We start from the raw sequence: 23,918 nt of genomic DNA, 5'->3' as shown, positions 1-23,918 counted from the left end.
GATGAGGGTCACGGTTCCCGTCACCTCAACGTAAGTGCATTGTCCTTCTATCTTCCTTCAGTACTTGATTGAACTCCTTCTTATTGGTCGAATGTATTTTACTCGACAGAGTTGCCACCTCCGCCAGCTCTCCGACACGCCAGGGGGATGATCCCATGGACATGGACAACGTTGCCACATCCCAGCCAGGTGCGTCGTAGTGACTCCGAGAGCCTACGTTATTGCGTCACCAATTCTGTCTTTGGTCTTGCCTTTTTCCTGTGGTCTCACGCCGTTCAGTCGGGTTTCTCTCAGGGGTGATTTTTGTGGAGGACGACGACCATAGGAGGTCTGAGCAAGCTACGGTGCCTGTCCTTGAGGCTGTTCCGCCGGTTACTACTCTCGCCATGGACACGCCGCCGACTGAGGTGATGCCGTCGACTGAAATGGCGCTGATCGCTGCTGAACCGACTGGAGCGGGCCTTGGGATGCCCAAGGGGCCTCCTACGATGCCAGGCCCGTCGACTGTCGAGTACAACGTCCAGCGCCTCCCAGAAGATCAGGTGGGAGCTGCCAAGGGGGCCATGGTGCAGGCGGAGCTAATGGCGGGAGAGGCCAAGAAGGCGTACGACTCCATCGCGTCCCTGTACCAGCGAAGCTTGGAACTGCGGGACGATATCCGAGTAAGTGGGCTAGTAAGTATTTACTTTCCTCTTGTAACCCAGTGGGTGTGCTCGGATATCGTATGATTTTTTGCAATGGGTTCACTCTCAGTGAACCCAGTGGGTGTAGTCCCCGAAACTTCTGTCGAGTGCTTGCACCGGCAGTTGTCTTTATACACATTTTCTTTGACTTGATCAGATCAAAAATCAATCTGTTCGAATGCTAACAGTTGGGGCACTCGGAGTGCACCTACTGGATGAGTCCCCGAGAGTAATTTTACTCAGATCGGGTAGTAGTAGCCTCATAGACTTAGGTGTTGTCATGTACCTCAATAGGGCGGACCTGCTTGAGTTTCATGCCACTGGGGTCACTCTTAGTGAACCCACTGGGTGTAGTCCCCGAGACCGCTGTCGACTGCTTGCGTCGGCAGGGGTCTGAAGAACTTAGATTTTTTATTGACACTTGGAGAAAGTTAGTACTTAGGTGATTCTTGATCGTAGCTAAGTCCCCGAGTGCGACATTTAGTGCGCACTCGGAGAAAGTTAGTACTTAGGCGATTCTTGATCGCAGCTAAGTCCCCGAGTGCGACGTTTAGTGCACACTCGGAGAAAGTTAGTACTTAGGTGATTCTTGATCGCAGCTAAGTCCCCGAGTGCGACGTTTAGTGCACACTCGGAGAAAGTTAGTACTTAGGCGATTCTTGATCACAGCTAAGTCCCCGAGTGCGACGTTTAGTGCACACTCGGAGAAAGTTAGTACTTAGGCGATTCTTGATCGCAGCTAAGTTATTTTTTTGAGACCGGAGTCTGCGACCGCGGAAGAATTTTGAATCTCCAAAAACTCAATCTCCTTTGTATTATTTCACAAATACTTGTTCTTTACATTGCCTCAGTCGACGGTCACGTGTAGAAGCGCTTCAGGAGATCCCCGTTCCATGCTCGCGGCTCGTCTGTTTCCCTGTCGATATTGTAGAGTATGTATGCTCTGTTGTTCAGCACCTTGGAGATGATGAAGGGTCCTTCCCAGGCGGGAGCCAACTTGTGAGGTCTTTGCTGATCCACTCGGAGCACCAGGTCGCTTGCTTGGAATGTACGACTCCTCACGTGTCGCGTGTGAAAGCGCCGCACATCTTGCTGATAAATGGTTGAGCGAGTTAGTGCCATCTCGCGCTCCTCCTCTAGAAGGTCCACTCCGTCTTGCCTTGCTTGTTCTGCTTCAGCTTTGGAGAAGAGTTCGACTCGTGGAGCATTGTGGAGCAAGTCACTCGGAAGGACCGCTTCTTCTCCGTAAACGAGGAAGAACGGTGATCGCCCTGTAGATCTATTCGGCGTTGTGCGGAGACCCCAAAGCACTGAAGGTAGCTCGGTGACCCATGCGCCAGCAGCATGTCCCACCTCTCGCAGGAGTCGGGGCTTCAAACCTTGCAGAATAAGTCCATTCGCCCGCTCTGCTTGTCCGTTTGTTTGAGGATGCGCCACAGATGCAAAATCCACTCGGATACCTTAGCTTGCACAGAAACCTTTGAATCTGTCCGAGTCAAAGTTTGTTCCGTTGTCCGTGATTATGCTGTGAGGTACCCCGAATCTGGAGATGATGTCCCTGACAAACTTGACGGTTGTTAGGGCGTCGAGCTTCTTGATGGGCTTGGCTTCAATCCATTTTGTGAACTTGTCGACTGCCACCAACATATGTGTGTATCCCCCTTGGCCTGTCCTGAATGGACCGACTGTATCTAATCCCCATACTGCAAATGGCCAAACAAGAGGGATTGTCTTCAATGCAGACGTTGGCTTGTGGGACTTGTTGGAGTAGAACTGACAGCCTTCACATCGGTCGACCATATCTTTATCCATTTCGTTTGCCTGCAGCCAGAAGAAGCCAGCTCTGAATGCTTTGGCGACGATTGCTCTTGAAGAGGCGTGATGACCGCAGGTTCCCGAGTGAATTTCTTCCAGGATTAACTGTCCCTCCTCTGGGGAGATGCATCGCTGAAGAACGCCTGAAACGCTTTCCTTGTATAACTGGCCATCAATGACAGTGAACGACTTTGACCTGCGGACGATCTGCCTTGCTTGGACTTCGTCTTCTGGTAATTCCTGCCTCAGGATGTGTGCAATGATCGGCATAGTCCAATCGGGGATGACATCAAGAATCTCCATGATCAGATCAACCACAGCAGGTATGTCGACTTCAGTCGGATCCGTCGAGCTCTTTGGTTGTACTGGTTCCTCTGTAAAAGGATCTTCTTTAACTGAGGGAAGGTGAAGGTGCTCGAGGAAGACGTCACTCGGGACAGGTCTCCGAGTGGATCCGAGTTTTGCCAACTCATCGGCTTCTTGGTTCTTCGGTCGCGGAACATGGTGGAGTTCTAGACCTTCAAACTTCTTATCGAGCTTCCTCACTGCATTGCAGTATGTGGTCATGGTGGGGTTCCTGACGTCCCACTCTTTCATCACTTGATTAACCACCAAATCTGAATCGCCATAGACCATCAGGCGACGGACGCCGAGTGCGATGGCCATGCGCAGTCCATAAAGGAGAGCTTCATACTCTGCCTCATTGTTGGAGGAATCAAAGTGTATTTTCAGCACATACTTGAGTTTGTCGCCCTTAGGCGATACGATCACAACGCCAGCGCCAGAGCCATTCAACATCTTGGACCCATCGAAGAACATTGTCCAATGAGCCAAGTAGATGTGGGTCGGTTGCTGTTGTTCTACCCATTCTGCTATGAAGTCAGCCAGAGCTTGAGACTTTATAGCTTTCTTGGCCTCGAACTTGGTGTCGCAGTACAACATCTCCATTGCCCACTTCGCCACTCGGCCCGATGCGTCCCGATTGTGGAGGATTTCCGACAACGGAGCATCAGAAACGACAGACACTGAGTGGTCTTGGAAATAATGAGCCACCTTCTTCGCAGTCATGTAAATCCCGTAGATAAGTTTTTGATAGTGGGGATACCTCTGCTTGGAAGGAGTCAGGACTTCGGAGACGTAATACACTGGCCGTTGAACTTTATATGCTTTGCCTTCTTCTTCTCGTTCGACTGTGAGAACAGTGCTGACGACTTGATTTGTAGCCGCGATGTACAGAAGAAGGGGCTCTTTACTGAGCGGAGCAGTAAGAACCGACTGGGTGGAAAGTAGGACTTTGAGGTCGTCGAATGCAACTTGGGCTTCATCTGTCCACTCTAAAATATCTGATTTCTTCATGAGTCGGTACAAAGGAAGTGCTTTCTCGCCGAGTCGACTGATAAACCTGCTCAAAGCCGCTAGGCAACCTGTGAGTCGTTGAACATCGTGTATTCTGACCGGCCGCTCCATTCGGATGATGGTACCGATCTTTTCGGGGTTTACATCGATCCCTCGTTCGGAAACGAAGAAACCGAGTAACTTTCCGCTGGGAACGCCGAATGAACACTTGGCGGGGTTGAGCTTGATATCGTACCTACGAAGGTTGGCGAATGTTTCTGTCAAGTCAGTCAGCAGGTCGGAACCTTTGCGTGACTTGACTACGATATCATCCATATAGGCCTCCACATTCTGATCGATCTGGTCGAGGAGGCATTTTTGGATCATGCGCATAAAGGTTGCTCCTGCATTCTTCAAACCAAATGGCATAGTGATGTAGCAGAAGCACCCGAATGGGGTGATGAAGGCGGTTTTTAATTCATCGGGGCCATACAGACGGATCTGATGATAGCCCGAGTAGGCATCAAGAAATGACAAACGCTCGCAACCCGCAGTCGAATCGACAATTTGATCGATGCGGGGGAGCGGAAAATGGTCTTTCGGGCAGACCTTATTGAGATGCTTGAAGTTGATGCACATTCGGAGCGACTTGTCCTTCTTGGGCACCATGGCAACATTGGCGAGCCACTCGGAGTGGTGTACCTCGCGAATGAAGTTGGCCGCTAAAAGCTTGGCCACTTCTTCTCCGATTGCCTTCCTCTTGTGCGCGGCCGACCGACGGAGGTGTTCTCGAACAGGCCGAGCGGTGGGATCCACATGCAGTCGGTGCTCAGCCAACTCCCTGGGTACACGTGGCATGTCAGAGGGTTTCCATGCGAAGATGTCCCAGTTCTCACGGAGGAATTGGGTGAGCTCGGCTTCCTATTTGGGATCGAGGGTGGTGGAGATGTTCGTCGGGGCAGCGGTGTCGTCCGTTGGGTGGATGCTGACCTTCTTCGTCTCTCCCGCCGACTGGAATGCAGACTCCGAAGCTGGCTTATTCGCACGCATCAAGTCAGCGGGGTCGACTGTTTTCTTGTACTCGTCAAGCTCGAGGACAGCCATCTGCTGATCGGCGGTCCTTGACCCCTGCTGCAGACACTCTTCGGCCCGCTGTCGATTGCCTGTGATAGTGATCACACCTTTCGGGCCTGGCATCTTTAGCTTCAGGTACACGTAACATGGACGGGCCATGAAACGCGCATACGCCGAACGGCCCAGAATTGCGTGATACGCGCTCTGGAAGTCCACCACCTCGAACGTCAGCTTTTCCTTGCGGAAGTTCTTGTCGGAGCCGAAAACGACGTCCTACGCGGTCTGGCCGAGTGACTTGGCCTTTCGTCCAGGGACGACTCCATGGAACTGCATGCTGCTCTCGCTGAGTTTGGACATCGGAATGCCCATCCCCTTGAGAGTGTCGGCGTACATGATGTTCAAGCCACTGCCGCCGTCCATGAGGACTTTGCGCAGTCGGACTCCTTCCACCACCGGGTCGACGACCAGAGCCTGTCTCCCTGGGGTGGGTACGTGTGCTGGATGATCCGACTGGTCAAAGGTGATCGCAGTCTGAGACCATTTGAGGAATTTGGGGTTGGTAGGCGTGGCCATGTTCACCTCCCTGTTCACCAGCTTCAGTCTGAGATCCTCCTTGTCCTCCTCATCTTGTTCATTGTTCTTGTCACTCGGTTGCCCTTCGCCGAACACCTGGATCAGGAGGCGACATTGCCGAGTGGTATGCTTCGGATATATGGCGTTGCCCTCTTCATCCATCTTCGTGTGGATCGGACATGGCCGGTCCAGGATGGGGTTGTTGAACTGCTTCTTCTTGGGGGTGAACTGAGCCTTCCCTTTGCCCTTGAACTTGGCATTGGTAACAGCTGCGGCTTCTGCCTACGGAGTGGACGGAGCTTTCTGCTTCTGCTTCCGAGTGTTATTCCCATCTCCATCGGCGACTGTTTTGTGCTTGCCGCTTCGGATGTGGTCCTCTTCTTCGCCATTTGCATAGCGTGCCGCTATCTCCATCATCTTGCTCATGGAGATGTCGCCTGTTCGGCCGAACTTCAGGTATAGATCCATGTACCGCATGCCTGCCTTGAAGGCGCAGACTGCTTGATGCTCTGTGACGTTCTCCACCGTGTGGTAGAGGGTCGTCCAACGCTGAATGAAATCGCGCAGGGGTTCATTCTGCTTCTGGACACAGTGCTGGAGCTCCACGAGGCCAGCAGGGCGCTTGCACGTCCCTTCGAAGGTCCTGATGAACACTCGGGCCAGATCTGCCCAGCTGTAGATGCTTGAGGGGGCCAACTAGTTCAGCCACGCTCGCGCCGAGCCATCGAGCATCGGAGGGAGGTGCTTCATGGCGACGTGGTCGTCCCCTCCTCTGATCTGGACTGCCACTCGGTAATCATCCAGCCACGTTTCTGGCTTGGACTCAACTGTAAACTTGCTGATCCCCGTCGCCAATCAGAAGTTGGGAGGGATGTCAGCCGAACGAATGGCTCGACTGAAACACTCGGGACCAGAAACGATGGTCCTGCTTCCACTCGGACGGTCAATATCGTGACCATCGCGGTGGGCTCGGCCCCTGTCGACCCTCCGCTGGGCGATATGCCCTCTCGCGTCGGGCCTTGGGTCGTAAGTATCACCGACTGAACGCAGATCATCATGATGTCGGGGCCCATAGGGCCCACCCCGCGGAGGGGTGCGTGAACAGCGACGATCTTCGGGATTCATGGAACGGCTGCCTCCCCTGGGTCGCTGATGAGAACCAGGGTTGTGAACTGACCGATGCGTGTTCGCATGAACAGAACTATTGTGGATCCTGTTATGCGACTCGGAGACCGCCGAGTTTTGCTGCTGCGCCGTGTGCAGCAGGGCGCGGATTTGCTCGATCCCCGTGCCAGCCTCTGAATCAGTCGGCTGAAGGGAATCGGCTATTTTGGCAGCGGCAGCCAAGTTGAGGATGGGCGTGCGGAACAACTCCACGTTGCTCCACCGAGTGTGCCGACTGGCAGAACGGCGAGGTGGACGGCGAGCACCGGATGTTTCGCCGATCTCGTGCTCGTTCCAGCCAGTTTGGCGGGGACTTTCATGGGAGTTGGCCATGTGTACTTCTGCAGCAGGCCCGCGACCAAAGTACTCGTAAGGAAACTCAGTCGGAACCGAGTCCGAGCGCTGGGACAGTGGGGCAACCACAACCGACTCTAGGACCGCCACTTGTGAAGACGCGTTCTGGTGCGCCTGGGCGTGTTGTACCCAACGCTGGAGCCGCGGACGGCGGGACCGCTTGTTGCGGCGCGTGACGGCGGTGTAGGTCGACACCGGAGCCGACTGCTGGAGAAGAAGAATGCCGCGGGCGCCGGCATGGAAGTGCGTAGCCCCGCGATGGGGAAGCGCCTCGACGTCGAGAGGGGCGTCCCGAAGCCATGCCGAATCGTCTACGATGAAGGAGAGAGCGCCGAAGAGGATCTCGTGGCCCATGCTCGAATCTCCACCAGACGACATGACGAAAAGATGTAGTCGCAAACTCGCCGGAAGTCGCTTAGACGCCTGCCCCACGGTGAGCGCCAACTGTCGTGGGTATAAGCCTGACAGTAGATGTGTAGGGTACGAAAGGATGGGCAGAGCCTTAGCTACGGCGAGGTTGTATGAGTTCAGGCCCCTCTACGGTGGAGGTAATAGCCCTACGTCTCAGTGCTCTGGGGGCTTGTTGTCGAGTGGAATATGGATTACAATGAATTGCTAACCCCTGCACCAGTGGGGGAGGGCGGCTTATACAGAGTGTGCTGCCCTCCACAACGGTTCGGTGCACAGGGGTGGAGTAGTGGCGAATAAATGCATACGTTACAGGTAACATATGTCTTAAATGCTAATAAAGGCACATGGAAACGTACGACCGTTTCCCTCCAGGGGGGTTACGACGCACAGAGTGGAATCCACTCGGTTAGTTTGATATACTCCGAATGCTCACCTCCGACTGGATGGTGGAGGATCCGTTACCGACTAGATGATGGGAAGTCCTTAGTTCAGTCGGAACTGACTAAGGGCCTTGTCCCTTATGAGGGGTAGTCCTTGGGTAGGACCTACAGGGAAGGCCTATGACCCTACCCTAGGACTATAACCCCATCATCACTAATTGGGTAGAAGCTATCCCTACCAGTAGTGCTGATCACAACACCTCTATCAAGATGCTAAAAGAAGTTATCTTCCCTAGATTTGGAGTCCCTAGATATCTAATGACCGACGGTGGTTCACACTTCATTCATGGTGCTTTCTGTAAAATGCTTGCTAAGTACGATGTCAACCATAGAATTGTGTCTCCCTATCACCCTCAGTCCAGTGGTCAAGTAGAGCTAACAATAGAGAGATTAAACTAATTATGCAAAAGACTGTCAACAGGTCTAGAAAGAACTGGTCTAAGAAGCTCGATGATGCACTGTGGGCTTATAGAACTGCCTATAAGAATCCCATGGGCATGTCTCCATACAAAATGATGTATGGTAAAGCATGTCATTTACCTCTTGAGCTACAGCATAAAGCTTATTGGGCAATCAAATAGCTCAACTTTGATTTCAAACTTGCCGGAGAGAAGAGGTCATTTGATATTAGCTCGCTTGATGAGTGGAGAACACAGGCATATGAGAATGCCAAGTTGTTCAAAGAGAAGGTTAAGAGGTGGTATGATAAGAGGATACAAAAGTGTGAGTTCAATGTAGGTGATTATGTCTTGCTATATAACTCTCGTTTAAGATTCTTTGCACGCAAGCTTCTCTCTAAATGGGAAGTTCCCTATGTTGTTGAGGAAGTATATCGTTCCGGTGCTATCAAGATTAACAACACGGAAGGTAATTGTTCGAGAGTTGTAAATGGGCGGAGAATCAAGCATTATATCTCAGGTACTCCCATAAATATTGAAAGCAATATTATCAATACCATAACTCCGGAAGAATACCTAAGGGATATTTATCAACCTATTTCAGACTCCGAAAACGAAGATGTATGTGATTCGGTAAGAAAATAGAGTCCAAAAAATTTCGAGTAGGAAATTTTCTCCGTTTTGGAATATTTGAAAAAATACAAAAAATGGAAATAGTCCGGAAAGTGCGCGAGGAGGCGACAAGCCTGCACGGCGCGGGCCCACCCCCTGGCCGCGCCGTGAGTGCTTGTGGCCACCTCGTGCGCCTCCCGGACTCCGTTTTCGTGCAGGGGACTCCTTCTGGTATGGAAAAAATCATTATATATACTTCCGTTTGGTCTGACACCTGCATCACACAGATTTCTTTTGTTTTTCGTTTCGAGCCTGTTTCTGTGCAGATCTAGATCGCTATGACTTCTCCAAAAGCTCTCAAGGACAAGATCTTCGAGAAGGTCATCAACCCCTACCTCACGGGAGTGCTGCAACACCCTCAATCTATCGAGATGCATGAGGGGATGTTGCACATCCGTGATGTTGAGGGGCCTAAGAAGACCGGAAGCATGGAGACGAGGCTCGAAGTAATGGAGCAACAAGTCTTCAAGTGCCAAGGGATGGTGGAGCATGGACTCAACGCCAACCACATGATGATCACAGAGTTCACCAACAAGCACATGATTGATGTTAATGACATTGGGAAGCATCTCTCCAGGCTCTATGACAGGATTGATCAACTCCAGGGCCAGATCTATGACCTGCAGAACCTAAACTGTGAGTATGAGTACAGATTTAAATCAATACGGTTGGCAGCAGATTTGAGGATTCCGGAGACTCGTTCATCTTCCCATGATGGAGCACCTATGCCTTGGAAGACAGAGGATCAAACTCATGTTGCAACAACTCCACCATCACCACCAAGGGAAGACAACTGAGCATTGGTATGGGCAATCCCCTTAACTTGTGCCAAGCTTGGGGGAGTTGCCCCGGTATCGTATCACCATCACATCTTTTGCCTTTACCTTTGTTTTAGTTTTCCTTTTCAGTTTTATTTTTCTCTAGTAGTTTAAAAGTCTTAGTGTTTTAGTCTTGAGTTTTTCTTTGTGTCACCCCCGATGTATTCTTGCTCGTGAGCCTTATAATAAAGAGTGTCTTAGTTGAAGGGCTTTGCCTCTTGCCATGATAAAAAAAGTGAGAATAGAACAAAAGCATGAAAGATCATGTAATGATCTTATGGGAAGTGATGGCTTCACATATAAAAAGAATGAGGATTGAAACTTGTTGAGGGTAGGCAAACATAGACCTTGGTCATTGTTGTAATTAATAGGAAGTGATAAAGAAGGAGAGGTTCACATATAAATATATCATCTCTGACACCATCTATGATTGTGAACACTCACTAAACTATTGCATGCCTAGAAGTAGATGTTGGACAAGGAAGACAACATAATGAATTGTGTTTGCTTGGCTCCAAACAATGTTATATGATTAGAGATCCCTTAGCATGTGACGATTGCTTCCACCTCATATTAGCCAAACCTCCTGCACTAAGTAGAGATACTACTTGTGCATCCATAAACCTTCAAACCAGTTTTGCCATGAGTGTCCACCATACCTACCTATGGATTGAATAAGATCCTCAAGTAAGTTTTCATCGGTGCAAGCAATAAAAATTGCTCTCTAATATGTATGATCTATTAGTGTGTGGAAAATAAGCTTTATACGAACCTGTGATGAGGAAGACATAAAAGCGACAAACTGCATAATAAAGTTCTTTATCATAGGGGGCAATATAAAGTGACGTTCCTCCGCACTAAGAGGACACGAATCCAAACCTTAAAAGCGCATGACAACCTCTGCTTCCCTCTGCGAAGGGCCTATCTTTTACCTTTACTTTTTGCCCTTGAAATAGTCATGGTGATCTTCACCAATTCCTTATTTCGCCTTTGTCTTGGCTACCGTCACATGCTTAGGAAAGATCTATATTCATATGTCAACTTGGAGGTAAGTATTCATGAATTATTATTGTTGACATTACCCTTGAAGTAAGCAGTTGGGAGGCAAAACTATAAGCCCATATCTTTCTCTGTGTCTAGCTAAAACTTTGATCTCATGAGTACCACGTGAGTTGTAGCAATTGTAGAGAACGAAAGAATGATTGAGTATGTGGATTTGCTTTACAAGCTCTTATTTGACTCTTTCTGGTGTTATGATAAATTGCAATTGCTTCAATCACTAAAGTCTATCGGTTGTTACTTCTCGGTAAGGTTCTTGATCCATGCTTTACTTTGTGAAGGAATTATCACTTTAGCATGTGAGATTATATGTTGGTATTGCTGTTCTGATCATGATCATGATGCATTCATGTTCGTATCTTGTTTTGTCGACACCTCTCTCCCTAAACATGTGGACATATTTATTGAGCCAGGCTTTCGCTTGAGGACAAGCGAGATCTAAGCTTGGGGAGTTGATACGTCCATTTTGCATCATGTTTTCATGTTGATATTTATCGCTTCATGGGTTGTTATTTCACTTCACGGTACAATTCTTATGCCTTTTCTCTCTTATTTTGCAAGGTTTACATGAACAAGGACAATGCTGGCAACTGGAATTCTGGCATGAAAGTGGAGCAAAGTTGAGATACCTATTCTGCGCTACTCCAAATGCCGTAAAAATCAAGGAGGATTGTTTCCCCGATTTATCAAAAATACTAGGCCGAAGAAGTGCCGGATGGGCACCAGGGGGTGCTCACAAGCCTGCACGCGGCGCGGCCACCCCCCAGGCCGCGCCATGAGGGCTTGTGGGCAGCCCACTGGCCCACTTGCTCCCCTCTTTTGCTATATGGAGGGTTTCGTCCAGAAAAAAAACAGGGAGGAGCTTTTTCGTGGTTTCATCGCCGCCAACAGGCGGAACTTCAGCAGAACCAATCTAGAGCTCCGGCAGGATGATCCTGCCGGGGAAACTTCCCTCCCAGAGGGGGAAATCGTCGCCATCGTCATCACCAACACTCCTCTCATCAGAGGGGACTCGTCACCATCATCATCTTCATCAGCACCATCTCATCTCCAAACCCTAGTTCATCACTTGTAACCAATCTCCGTCTCGCGACACCGATTGGTACTTGTAAGGTTGCTAGTAGTGTTGATTACTCTTTGTAGTTGATGCTAGTTGGATTATTTGGTGGAAGAGTTTATGTTCAGATCCTTGATGCTACTCATTACCTCTCTGGTCATGAATATGATTATGCTTTGTGATTAGTTACTTTTGTTCCTGAGGACATGGGATAAGTCATGCTAATAATAGTCATGTGAATTTGGTATTCGTTCGGTAATTTGATATGTTGTATGTTGTTTTTCCTCTAGTGGTGTTATGTGAACGTCGACTACATAACACTTCACCATTATTTGGGCCTAGAGGAAGGCATTGGGAAGTAGTAAGTAGATGATGGGTTGCTACAGTGACAGAAGCTTAAACCCTAGTTTATGCGTTGCTTCGTAAGGGGCTGATTTGGATCCACTAGTTTAATGCTATGGTTAGACTTTGTCTTAATTCTTCTTTCGTAGTTGTGGATGCTTGCGAGAGGGGTTAATCATAAGTGGGATGCTTGTCCAAGTAAGGGCAGTACCCAAGCGCCGGTCCACCCACATATCAAACTATCAAAGTAACGAACGTGAATCATATGAACATGATGAAAACTAGCATGACAGAAATTCCCGTGTGTCCTCGGGAGCGTTTTTCCTCCTATAAGACTTTGTCCAGGCTTGTCCCTTGCTATAAAAGGGATTGGGCCACCTTGCTACATCGTTGCTACTTTTGTTACTTGTTGCTTGCTACGAATCATCTCACCACACAATCACTTGTTACCGACAATTTCAGTGCCTGCAGATTTTACCTTGCTGAAAACCATTTGTCAGATCCTTCTGCTCCTCGTTGGGTTCGACACTCTTACTTGTTGAAAGGACTACGATTGATCCCCCATACTTGTGGGTTATCAGTCCGCTCCTGGACTTAGTTCGGCCATTTGTCTCAATCAGCGGCGAGTGGAAGGGAGAACAAAGAGGTAGGAGACAGCGGCCATGAGAAAGGGAGGAGGTGGCGGCAGTGGGAAGTGAGTTGAAGCCGTTGTTGTAAGAGCATCTACAGCCGGACCCCTTAAATGTCCGGACAAGCCGCGGCCCGGTCACGAAAATGCGACCCACACAACCCTCTAAAACCGGCCTCAAATGCCTGGGCTGACTGGCAACCCATATTTCTAGCCCAAATATGGGGCGGATGCAACCCAGACTGGCCTCTAAAACTGGCCTCAAATGCCCTGGCTGACTGGCAACCCTTATTTTCAGCCCAAATATGAAGCGGATATGGGGGAGCCTGGGCGCGCCCGGGAACACCCGACTGACCCGCACTCGCCCGCATCGACCCCACAAATATTCGTCCTCATCTGTTGGTCAGACCTAACCCTAACCACTTCACTCCACTCCAATACAGTCCCATCCGCCACCCCTCACCTCCGGCGATCTCCCGCCTTCTTCGGCATGGCCTCCAGCGGATCCGACTCCGACCAGTCCGGATCCACCAACTGAGGTGTCGTCTTGTGCGAAGTGGAGGAGGCAATGGCGGTTCACATTGCACTCGTCGCCCCCGCGAAGCCATCCGCGACCGCATTTTGAAGAAACAGCGATGGCGGAACACGTGCACCCTCGCCCGCAAGCAGAATCAGGCGGTCCGTGAATGGTCGGACAGCCACCGAGGGAGGTGAGCGGCGGCGAGGAGAGCTCCGATGACGAGCAGATTCGGCTCGATCCGTACTGCATCCTCGACCGGTACTTCCACGACAAGGATGCCAAGGGCGCCGGAAAGGACAAGGGCAGCCGTGGATGATCTTTATCATAGCCAAACATGCCAAATTTTAATAGTCCGATGGCATCTTAGTAGTGATGGAGTAGCCGGATGGCATCTTATTGTATGGATTTACGATATAAAACTTGAGGTGTCCACACGTAGAATACATTATTTAAGACGTGATACGCTGGTTAGTGTCCTCGGATGCACCCAAACACGTTTCGATATTTGCGGACATTTGAGGGACCGGATTTGCAAGGTTGCTCTTAGTTCAGCCGCTCCTCGTTCCGTGGATATGACGCTGGTGTGATGTGCTCATGTGCTTCGTTTGTGAACTGGTCAGATCCAGGCCCGTCGTATGAAGTAAGTATGAACCAGCTGTTGTGTTTGGCTTCTCTTCTTTGGTGGAGGGGATTACTATGCCATTTGCTGACACGAATTCCTAGAGCAGGTTTGGTCTTAATTTGTGTGGCGTCATTATGTCATCGTCTTTGTGGAACAGTCCGCCTTCATGCATGCCCTTGTCTTGTAGTCTTGCTATATATAGTGAGACCTTTCTCATGGAGTATAGTAATGTGTATCATATTCCACGCCTGATCCCGTCGCAATGGGCCACCTCCCTCTCAGCAGCGTATGGCCGCCGGTGATGGTTATGTTGTTCTTGCTCACGCCAAGCTTCATCATTTGTATCCATGGCCAGCTAGACGAACATGGTAACTTCCCTTTGCTCCTTTCCCAGTTTTCCACCATGCATGTATGTGAAATGTATGCATGATAAATGTTGAATTTATTTTTCAAATTAAAGAATGCTGGTACTTCCTTCTTAGTTCTCCACGGCCGCCGTATCCTTCCTAGTTTTCCACCATGCATGAATCCGCAAGGATCGCAGTACAAGGGCTGCGTATCTCTATGATGTCAGTGCAATCATTTATCAATTCTAGTGAGCCTGACTCAACAAAAATGGTTATCTTAACCTAGTCGTAATGAAAGTACTACATATTAACTAGTCAACTTTAATGAGGTGTCACAGAATTAAATAAAAAAAAAGTGGGTTGAGTATTATATCATGATATCGTACCATATTAAATGATGTGCTACTATGTGTCATACATGACAATAAATAAAATATCTTTATAGTATTATTGTTGTTAGTTTTACTTTGAAGGAAATTTTAAGGGATAGGAATACCCATCATGTACTTAAACTACTCCCTCCATAACGGTTTAGAAGGCATAATTAAATTTATGTGGGTTTTCACAACAGACAAGGTTTAAGGCGTCAACGCAATTACACCTACTAATTAGTACTACTCCTGTATGCATGCGTCGTGTTAATTTCTCAATTCATTAGGCGCATGAGTATGTTAATGCTATTTTTCAGCTCATCTCACAGTTCATTTATAACTATCTAGGTTTGAGATTTTTTTTTAAGCATGTGACGGAGAGACTAACAAGTTTGTCTAAAGAAACTCAAACTAACCAGTGGAAAACATGTAGGAGCCGCTGTCAATAACAGTTGGGGTTCCCCGCCAAAAGAAACAGTTAGAGTTAACCGTAGTGGAAACGGAACACGCTTGATTTAATACTACTGCCTCCTGTAGAAGAGTGACAAAATGGAGTAGAATTTTGCAAATAGGAAAGGGAATTAATTTAAATCATCGACCGATCTGGATTTCCGCCGGTCACTCTTGCTCGCTAAGGCTGGTCATAGTGGGGAGTATCATATAGTAGTATCATGCATATGATACTATTGTATGATACTACTTTCATAATGCATAGTATCATAAACTAATATCATAGATGACCTAATGTATTAACATGCATGACACATAGTAGCATAGCATTTAACATGTTACGGTATCTATCTATGTTACTCTAATCTCCTCTCTCTTCTTTAATTGTCTGCCACATCAGCATGTTTGCTAGTCCCAAGTACATGATACTACCTAAGTTACTTTCACTATGGCCAGCCTAAATGCTTTCGATGGGTCCCATGCCTAGAACGAAGTGGTGCTCCTCCCATCCCTAGGCCAACTCGAGCGCTAGACCCCAAATGGATGCGGCCATTTGTTCGTTTGGGCAGTGAGATGCACACACTCTCCGATGCCGCTGCTGGTAGAAACTGGACAGCACGCGTGTGCACATGGATAAATCTACGACGACGACCCGGGGGGGACGTTTGGACGAACCACACACTCTCCGATGCCGATGCTGGTAGAAACTGGACAGCACGCACGTGCACATGGACAAATCTACGACGACGACGACGACCCGGGGGGGGGGGGGGGCGTTTGGACAAACCACACACTCTCCGATGCCGCTGCTGGTAGAAACTGAACAGCACGCGCGTGCACATGGACAAATCTACGACGACATCGAGATGGGGCGGCGCGTTGGACGAGATGCGGCGGCGGTACGAGGGGCGCCTTCGTCCGCCTCAACGTGGATTTAAACGCTGCATCACCAACCTTCGTCCCTCTCCCGCACAGCGCCGCTGGCCATCGTGTCTTTCTGCTTCCCTAGCGGGCCAACGGTGGTGACCCTATCGTCCTCAGCCTCGACGTCGCTGCGGTGCAGAGGCTCTCGGGCCAACCCTCCGAGCTTGTCATGACCGTGCACACGGGCCAGTCAAAGGGGGCCACAAGCATCGGTTGTGGCGCAGGTGAAGCCCGCGCCTTTGGGAAGGGGCGCATGGCCTTTGACATGGCGCACACCGCGGTTGAGAAGGCTGTGGTGGCGGGCGACGCGTGGGTGGACATGGGGAAGCCAGCATAGACCGAGGCGAAGGAGCGGCGGCATGCGCAGCGAGCGGAGGGACAATGACGTGCGCGGTGAGCTGGGAGGCGGAGGGACAACGGCCCTGTTTGGATACTCTAACTCGGTTAGAGGTTAGAGTTAGATTCTAACCTTGGACTAACCCTAAACTAACTCTAACCAAAAAGGTGTTTGGATGGAAGGGTTAGATTGTCAATAAATGCACCTTTTCCAATCATTTGGCTCCTTTATCAATGATTTGGTATGGTGGAGGTATAGAGAAAAGTAACTTTTTGTGGGCCCAACCCAACTCTAACCCAAATAAGCACCTCTTGGGTGGGTTAGTTTTTTTGGATGGGTTAGATGCATCTAACCAACTCTAACCCTCCCTGTTTGGATGTTTTGGGGTTAGATTGGTCCAATCTAACCAACTCTAACTCTAACTCATGGATCCAAACAAGGCCAACGGCATGCACGGCAAGCGGGGGAGCAGGGAGGGAGAGTTAATGTGGTCATTGATTTTTGGGGTAGATAGCGGACAACAGCAGACGCAATAGACGAGAGGCAAGGGGTGAAGGAATCTGTTCGTATCGAAAAAGACACATTTGTGGCCCAAATGTGCTCAAGGTTTGGGGTCAGACCGAACAAAAAAGGTCAGGCAAAAATTTGTTTGGGTACTCCCGTTGGGCTAAGTTTTGTGTCCGGATGACCGAAACAGACAAACTGAGGTCTAGCATTGGAGTTGGTCTTAGCACTCACGCGAATTCTCCTCCGTTGCATTGGTTTATTCTCCCTCATATCTCTCTATCTCTATATCTACCTCTCCAAGAAATAAAGCAAAATCAGCTCCCTTTCTTATCACGTGCCTGCTTTCTCCGACGATATCCTCCACCTTGTCTCCATTCCTCTCTCAATTATCTTATCCTCCCCTCTTTCTTTCCAAGCGCCGGCCAACTCCACTCCCATGCCTTGGCGTGTCGGAGATAGAGGGTGGATGCTCGAGGTGATGGCATGACAGGCGACGGGGAGCAGCGTGTGCATCTGGTGCCAATGCCACACTGGTAACGAATGATCGAAGCGGCGACAGGTGATGTCGGGGTGCTGCGAGCGTGGGGCAAGCCCCCAACGTCAACTGCAACCATGTTGGGCGATGGCAGCAAACATCAATGAGCGGATGATGCAACTGTGTTGGTGGTCAGATGCAACCGACATGGGAGCAAGTTGCCACCGTGCTGGGGGTGAGCTGCAATCGTGTTGGGCGACGACAACAAACATTGGCGAGCGGATAATGCTACCGTGTTGGCCGACGACGCTGAACATTGGTGAACAGACGTTGTTAACCGTGTAGGTGGTGAGCTACAACCAACATGCACTAAGCTGGAAACCAGATTGTTGTGATTGGTGTCGGTGAAACTGTGAATGACGGCAATGGACGTTGGAACCGATGAAGATGCAATTGGCGATGAAAAACACCTCAACCAAAGACAATGGAAGGTGCAAGCCGCCACTGCATAAACTGCGAAAGTTGTGACCAGCAATGAAGGAAGATGCAACATATGACGAAAAAGCTTCTATCGGTGCATGGTGGTTGTACGACGTGCTACGACTATGGAGACTGGGTGTTGCAACGACCAACACCATGTCTTGAGGCATCATGGTGATGTTGTGCCAATGTGAAGGTGATGCACATGGAGGGTGTTGCAGGAGGAGGCCGACAAGGTAGTGGCTAAAGCTGTACGAGAGGGGTGATGAACTGCTCACGGATGCGTTCGTCGTTCTCCTCTATTTATGGAGGGCGCTAAGCGCCAACCGCCTCGAGGTAGGAATAGATCATCTGATGCCTTTGCATTTGACCTTTTGATTCTCTCCTTTGCTCGCGCCCACTCACATGCAAGTACGCAAGACCACTCACTCCCAGTCATCCCTGTGTTCTCTCCATCATCATAACACCCACCATCTTCGGCCCACTTGCGGCAGTCACACCAGTCTTGTAGCTCTGACGGCCTCGCATGAGTGGTTAGACCATTCACCGGATGACCACTACAACATTGTAGTTTGGTCCTGCCCGGAATAACCCGCCTCCCGTCGCATCAGTGCTTGCATCATCATCGAGCAACCTCATAGCAGCGTAGCCCCCAGCGGCATAGATAGTCGGCGTTGCTGCAAGCAACCTGCCTCCTGTCGCAGCAGCATTAGTGGTCGCCATGAAAGTCATCGTAGAGTCATCGATTGTAACACCAGCGTTGCAACACCGACAACCGCCTTCATTGCGAACACATGGTCGTTGCTTGAAGCATGTCATCGTAGCATCGGTGGACGCCCTTGGAGCCCCATCGAAGCAACCCGCCACACTAGATGCATCTGTGTGGCCGCTTGCAGCAGCTCACCACCGAGCATTGTCAAGGACATCAAAGCATCACCACAGCATCAAAGCCTTGCAACACATCTGCATCGGTCGATGCCATCGTAGCATGCCTCGTCGTCGTCGTTGTTGTCGCCTTGCAACTTCCTACACCGCCTCTAGCATTGCATTGCAACACCGTCGCCAAATCTACCGTCATCCTGCAACCATAGTGATTGCCGCTTCCAGCAGTAGCCATCTCCCGCTCTCGCAATAGTCGTCATCTCTCGCACTAGGGCATGGCGAGCTCCGACGGCCAAGGAAAGAGAGGGCAAGAAGAGAGGGGGATCTATTTAGCGCGGTGATGTGAAGGAGGAGTGCAATGAGAGATAAAAGATGACAAACGGTGCAAGAGCATGAAAGAACGACCGGATGAGGATCGGGGAAGACGACTAGGCGAGACGATTAAGGTCTCATGAAGACAAGGACGCATGGGTCTGCTAGACACCATCGTGTGTGTGTGTGAGGCGAGAGCATGGTTGTTAATAAGCTATAGCATGTTGTCATATCATCTATAGCCAATGTAACATGCAATACGTATAGTAGTTAGCTATAAGAAAGTACTCCGCATCATACGTATAGTAGTTAGCTATAAGGAAGTACTCCCTCCGTCTGTAATTACTTGCCATGGAAATGATTTAAAATGAATGTATCTAGAATTAAAACATGTCTAGACACATTAATTTCACTTACAGGTATTTCGGACGAAGGAAGTATCTTTCTTAGGCATCATACATGGGGTGGGAAAATGGGTGACTTTTACAAAAAGTTAATCTGACGGTTGACGATGGCCCTATCCAACGGCGCAGGATGCGACCAGCCAGACACCGGGCCAGTCGACCAGCGGCTAGCAGCGCCCAAAATGAACAACATAAATAGAACCGAGTTTCTTGTCGTTGCTTTATGATGAAAGAAGTGAACGGCCACTCCCGGCGTATGCATCTTGACGGCGCTCCCGCCGCACACCGGTCACCGATGCTCCGCTCACCGGTTAGCGTGTCTCCGCCCGTTTGCACAGCATGCTTGGGGCTTCTTTTGTCTCCACGGTCGGTCCTCTCTGCCCAACCCCCTAGTCACCCGGCTAGGGTCGCTTGGGGGCCTGTTCGGTTGCAAGGGGTTTAAAGGAGATTAGAGTAGATTGGAGAGGATTAAATCCCCTGCATGTTAAAGAATTCCCCCTCAATCCAGATAAGAAGGTTTAAGCAGAAAATGAAGTATACTGTATGATATTGCATTTGTAATCCCAATGGTAATTATCTTCTGAAAAGAGAAAGAAAAGACATGGACTCATTTCAGATGTTACAACCATATTGGATCACAGATTCATGCGTGTTTGTCATATATCTTTCTTGTTCTTCTTTTGGCAGGTTTCATAAGCATTGACTGCGGATATACAGCAAGGCCTGAGTACACTGACCGCAAGACAAATTTAACGTATGTAAGCGATGCGGGTTTCACTGATGCAGGATTAAGCCACACGGTTGACTTGGGTAGAGTGTTGAGAGCCGACCTTGCACAACGCTACTCTACTGTCCGCTTCTTCCCCAACGGAACGCGCAACTGCTACACGATGCGGTCCCTGGAATCTGGTGGCAAGTACTTCGTCAGGGCTGTGTTTGCTTATGGTGACTATGACACGCTAAACAAACCCCCAACCTTTGATCTTTATTTTGGGGTCAACTACTGGACGACGGTGACCATTGTCAATGCCAGTATGCCATATGGGTTTGATATGATCGGCATATCCCCTGCCAACTACTTGCAGATTTGCTTGGTGAACACAGAATCAGGAACTCCTTTCATCTCAGGGCTTGATTTGAGGCCGCTCGCAGCAAACCTCTATCCGGAGGTCAATCTGACACAGTCCCTGGTTTTGCTCAGCTTTTTCCGTCCGACAGTCGCTTTTGGGTTCAACCGCTACCACTTTGGAACAGACGATCACCACATTAGGTAAAGTTCTAGTATTCAGTAATGTTCTCTCACCTCTAATTGTGTTACATATCGTATACCCCGTTCGTCCGGAAATACTTGTCATATGAATGGATGTATCTAGATGTATTTTAGTTCTGGATACATCCATTTATACTCATTTTTATGACAATTAATTCCGGACAGAGGGATTAGTTATTAAGCCTGCTCGATCTTCTTTGAAACCAATTAGGTACCCAGTTGATCCCTACGACCGTGTGTGGCAGAAGTATGAAGATGTTCCCAGCTGGACGGACGTGTTGAACAAAACCAACGGGACAGTCAAGAATCCTCTGACCGACCAATACGGTCCACCATCTGCACTGATGCGTAGTGCGTCCACCCCATTGAACGCCTCGAGAATGGACATATCGTGGAGCACGGATTCATCCATGAGTCCTGCTGCTGACACCAGTTACATTGTGCTACTCTATTTCACTGAGTTGGAAGTAGTACAAGGCACGAGACAATTTCATGTCTTTGTGAATAACAACCCGTTAGAGGCTGCATTCAGTCCGACCTTCTTGGAGACTACTGTTCTTCGGGGGACCGTGCAAGGCCCTGGTCCTCATATTGTCTCTCTTGTAGAGACATCAAGCTCCACGCATCAGCCTGTGATTAGTGCCATGGAGATCTACATGCTGCGTCCGTTTAATCAATCTAGCATTGACTCACAAGGTATATGTTTGTAACTTTCAGAGGCTTTCTTTTCCTCATTTTTATATTAATTGGTCTTTTTTTTAGTAAATCAACCAAACTTTATTTTCACATTCTTTAATTTCAGATAAAAAGAAGAACAAGACAATACTCGTGCTCCAGATTGCTGTTCCACTAATTGCTGCAATGGTTCTACTGTTTGTGGCTCTACTTGTGCTTTGGCAGAAAAGTAAGAAGAAACCAGGTAACTAAACTACTAGCATGGAGGAGTGGCATTACTATATATGGGAATTTAGAATTAATGGTTGCTTATGCGTTCTTTCTAAAATGTGAAAGCAATATGCATGTATATGTACTTAAATGTCACAAATGCTTATGCTACCTCCAGATTTGGCTCGTTCCACTCGTCCATTTGAGAACCGGAGGTTCAAGTACAAGGAGCTCAAGCGCATCACAAATAACTTCAACCGTGAAATTGGAAGGGGTGGGTTTGGCCCTGTCTATGTCGGTTATTTGGAGGATGGAACTCCTGTTGCAGTGAAGATGCAGTCTAAGGCATCTTTACAAGGGAAAGAAGAATTTCTGGCTGAGGTATACAACCCTTATTGAATAGATAATTAGCAGCTTTATGCATTGCTAGCATATAGTACATATCTTAGTATCGTGAAATATCTATCATCTACATATTGTAGGCTCACCACCTGGCTAGGGTTCATCACAGGAATTTGGTCTCTTTGGTTGGTTACTGCAAGGACAAGAAACATCTATGCCTTGTCTACGAGTACATGGATGGTGGGAATCTACAGAATCGGCTCACAGGTTGACAAATTTTGCCGACATCATGTTGCATGAGTGCAAAATTAGGATACGCTTCATTATGGAACATGTGATGCTCTAGTAATGCCATTGTGTTATCTACTAAACAGATTCAATTATCTTTACTTATGCATGGCTGCATGACCGAAACATGATAGTAGAATTCTGCAAACACTCCAAATTCCTTTTTCATGACAGATTTTTCTATTATATTTACTTTGGTGACTAGACATGCATCTTGAAATAGATCATATTCACAAGCAAATTATTTGCCAAATGTTAGCAGGGTATGATATATATTATTCACGATTAGTTACTATATATAAGATCAAGCATAAAATGGTTACATGTGGTCTAGTACCTCATCAGGTTACGAGATCATTATTTGACAAGCTAACGAGATTCTCTTATTTATTGTTTTGTTCACAGGTCAAGAACCACTTAATTGGCTGCAACGCCTTAATGTTGCGTTGGACTCTGCCTATGGTACGCAATAAATTTTGGTTTTTTGTACATGTCTCCGTATGCACATCCAAACATTTTCCTATACACTTCAATGTTACCATCATCTACTTGTTCCATCTCTAAAGCTTTATTCAAATGTGTAGGGCTGGAGTACTTGCACAAATCCTGCAGCCCGCCGTTGATCCATAGAGATATTAAGACCGGGAACATCCTTCTAACTGCCAATCTGAATGCCAAGTTGTCGGATTTTGGGCTGTCAAAGGCTTTCAGCAGTGAAACCAGAACACACACGACCACCCGGGTGGCCGGTACCCCTGGATACCTTGACCCGGAGTACGCATGTTCCGAACCCAGTTTTCACATCTACAGTATGTTTAAACCAAGTACTACTACATAATAACCTTATGCGAGTGTCAACCCTGAGCAGGTACCATGAGACCTCCCATCTAAGAGAGAGCAGCGATGTGTACAGCTTTGGGACTGTTCTCCTGGTGCTCATCTCGGCGCAACCAGCGATCATCACCGTCGGCACAGAAAGGAAAGCCATCGGCCGTTGGGTGCGAGTCAGGCTCTTGGAAAGCGATATCGAGAGCGTGATTGACCCAAGGATAAGGGGAGATTGCGATCTCAACTCGGTATGGATGGTGGTGGAACTGGCTCTGCACTGCACGGAGCACAAGGGGCAGGACCGGCCAAAGATAGCAGAGGTTGTGGAGCGGCTCAAGGACAGCTTGCAGCTGGAGACGTCGTCGCGCTCTCTGAGGTCCAACTCCAACTCGAGCGGGGCAGGTGGTTCTGTGTCTGCGGACGCCGAGTCTGTTGGTGTCCTTGACGCTGAACTCAGTGGAGAGGCATCAGCGCGGTGACATGCGTGCTTGGATCGTCGCTGAGGCTCGCTCAACTGACCGGACAAACATCGGCACTGTAGCCGGAGAAACTTGTTAGCTAAGAGCATCTTCAACAGTCCGTATGTTCAATCGTTGGTATAAGGGCATCTCCAATGGTTGTATGATCATCGTTGGTAATATTGCCACATAGATGATTTTGATGACATGGCGCATAATAAAAAAAGAAAGAGAATGAAATCGTATGAACTTGAAGCAACGGTTCACGCACAAGCTCCGAGGCAAGCATTGTTATTTCTTTCATGTTTAGTGGACCCGCTTAGTTATTTTACATACGATTAACATACACTCCATTGAAGAGCTTGTATGATGTGTTGTTGATTGTTGATGTGG

At 48.7% G+C, this 23,918-nt stretch overlaps 1 protein-coding gene across 1 annotated transcript; it reads left to right on the top strand.

Annotated features, from left to right (window-relative positions):
• Positions 1-17,523: 17,523 nt before the first annotated feature.
• LOC123450805 (LRR receptor-like serine/threonine-protein kinase IOS1) lies at positions 17,524-23,687 on the top strand. Its single transcript, XM_045127890.1, has 9 exons — positions 17,524-17,611; positions 20,142-20,724; positions 20,936-21,420; positions 21,527-21,643; positions 21,788-21,990; positions 22,092-22,218; positions 22,645-22,701; positions 22,824-23,013; positions 23,108-23,687. The coding sequence occupies exons 1-9, from the start codon at positions 17,524-17,526 to the stop codon at positions 23,544-23,546; spliced, it is 2,289 nt and encodes a 762-aa protein (XP_044983825.1). The 3' UTR covers positions 23,547-23,687.
• The last annotated feature ends 231 nt before the right edge of the window (positions 23,688-23,918 follow it).

This window comes from Hordeum vulgare, chromosome 4H, assembly GCF_904849725.1.
Source record: "Hordeum vulgare subsp. vulgare chromosome 4H, MorexV3_pseudomolecules_assembly, whole genome shotgun sequence".
Taxonomy (NCBI): Eukaryota; Viridiplantae; Streptophyta; class Magnoliopsida; order Poales; family Poaceae; genus Hordeum; species Hordeum vulgare.
This window is presented reverse-complemented; position numbering and strand designations above follow the sequence as displayed.

Bases quoted from the DNA above. Each gene is read 5' to 3' on its own strand.
- LOC123450805 (XM_045127890.1), top strand. From the start codon at position 17,524: ATGGCAGCAAACATCAATGAGCGGATGATGCAACTGTGTTGGTGGTCA. The intron at 21,644-21,787 runs GTAACTAAACTA...TGCTACCTCCAG, and splicing joins GAAAAGTAAGAAGAAACCAG to ATTTGGCTCGTTCCACTCGT. The intron at 22,702-22,823 runs GTACGCAATAAA...TCAAATGTGTAG, and splicing joins TGCGTTGGACTCTGCCTATG to GGCTGGAGTACTTGCACAAA.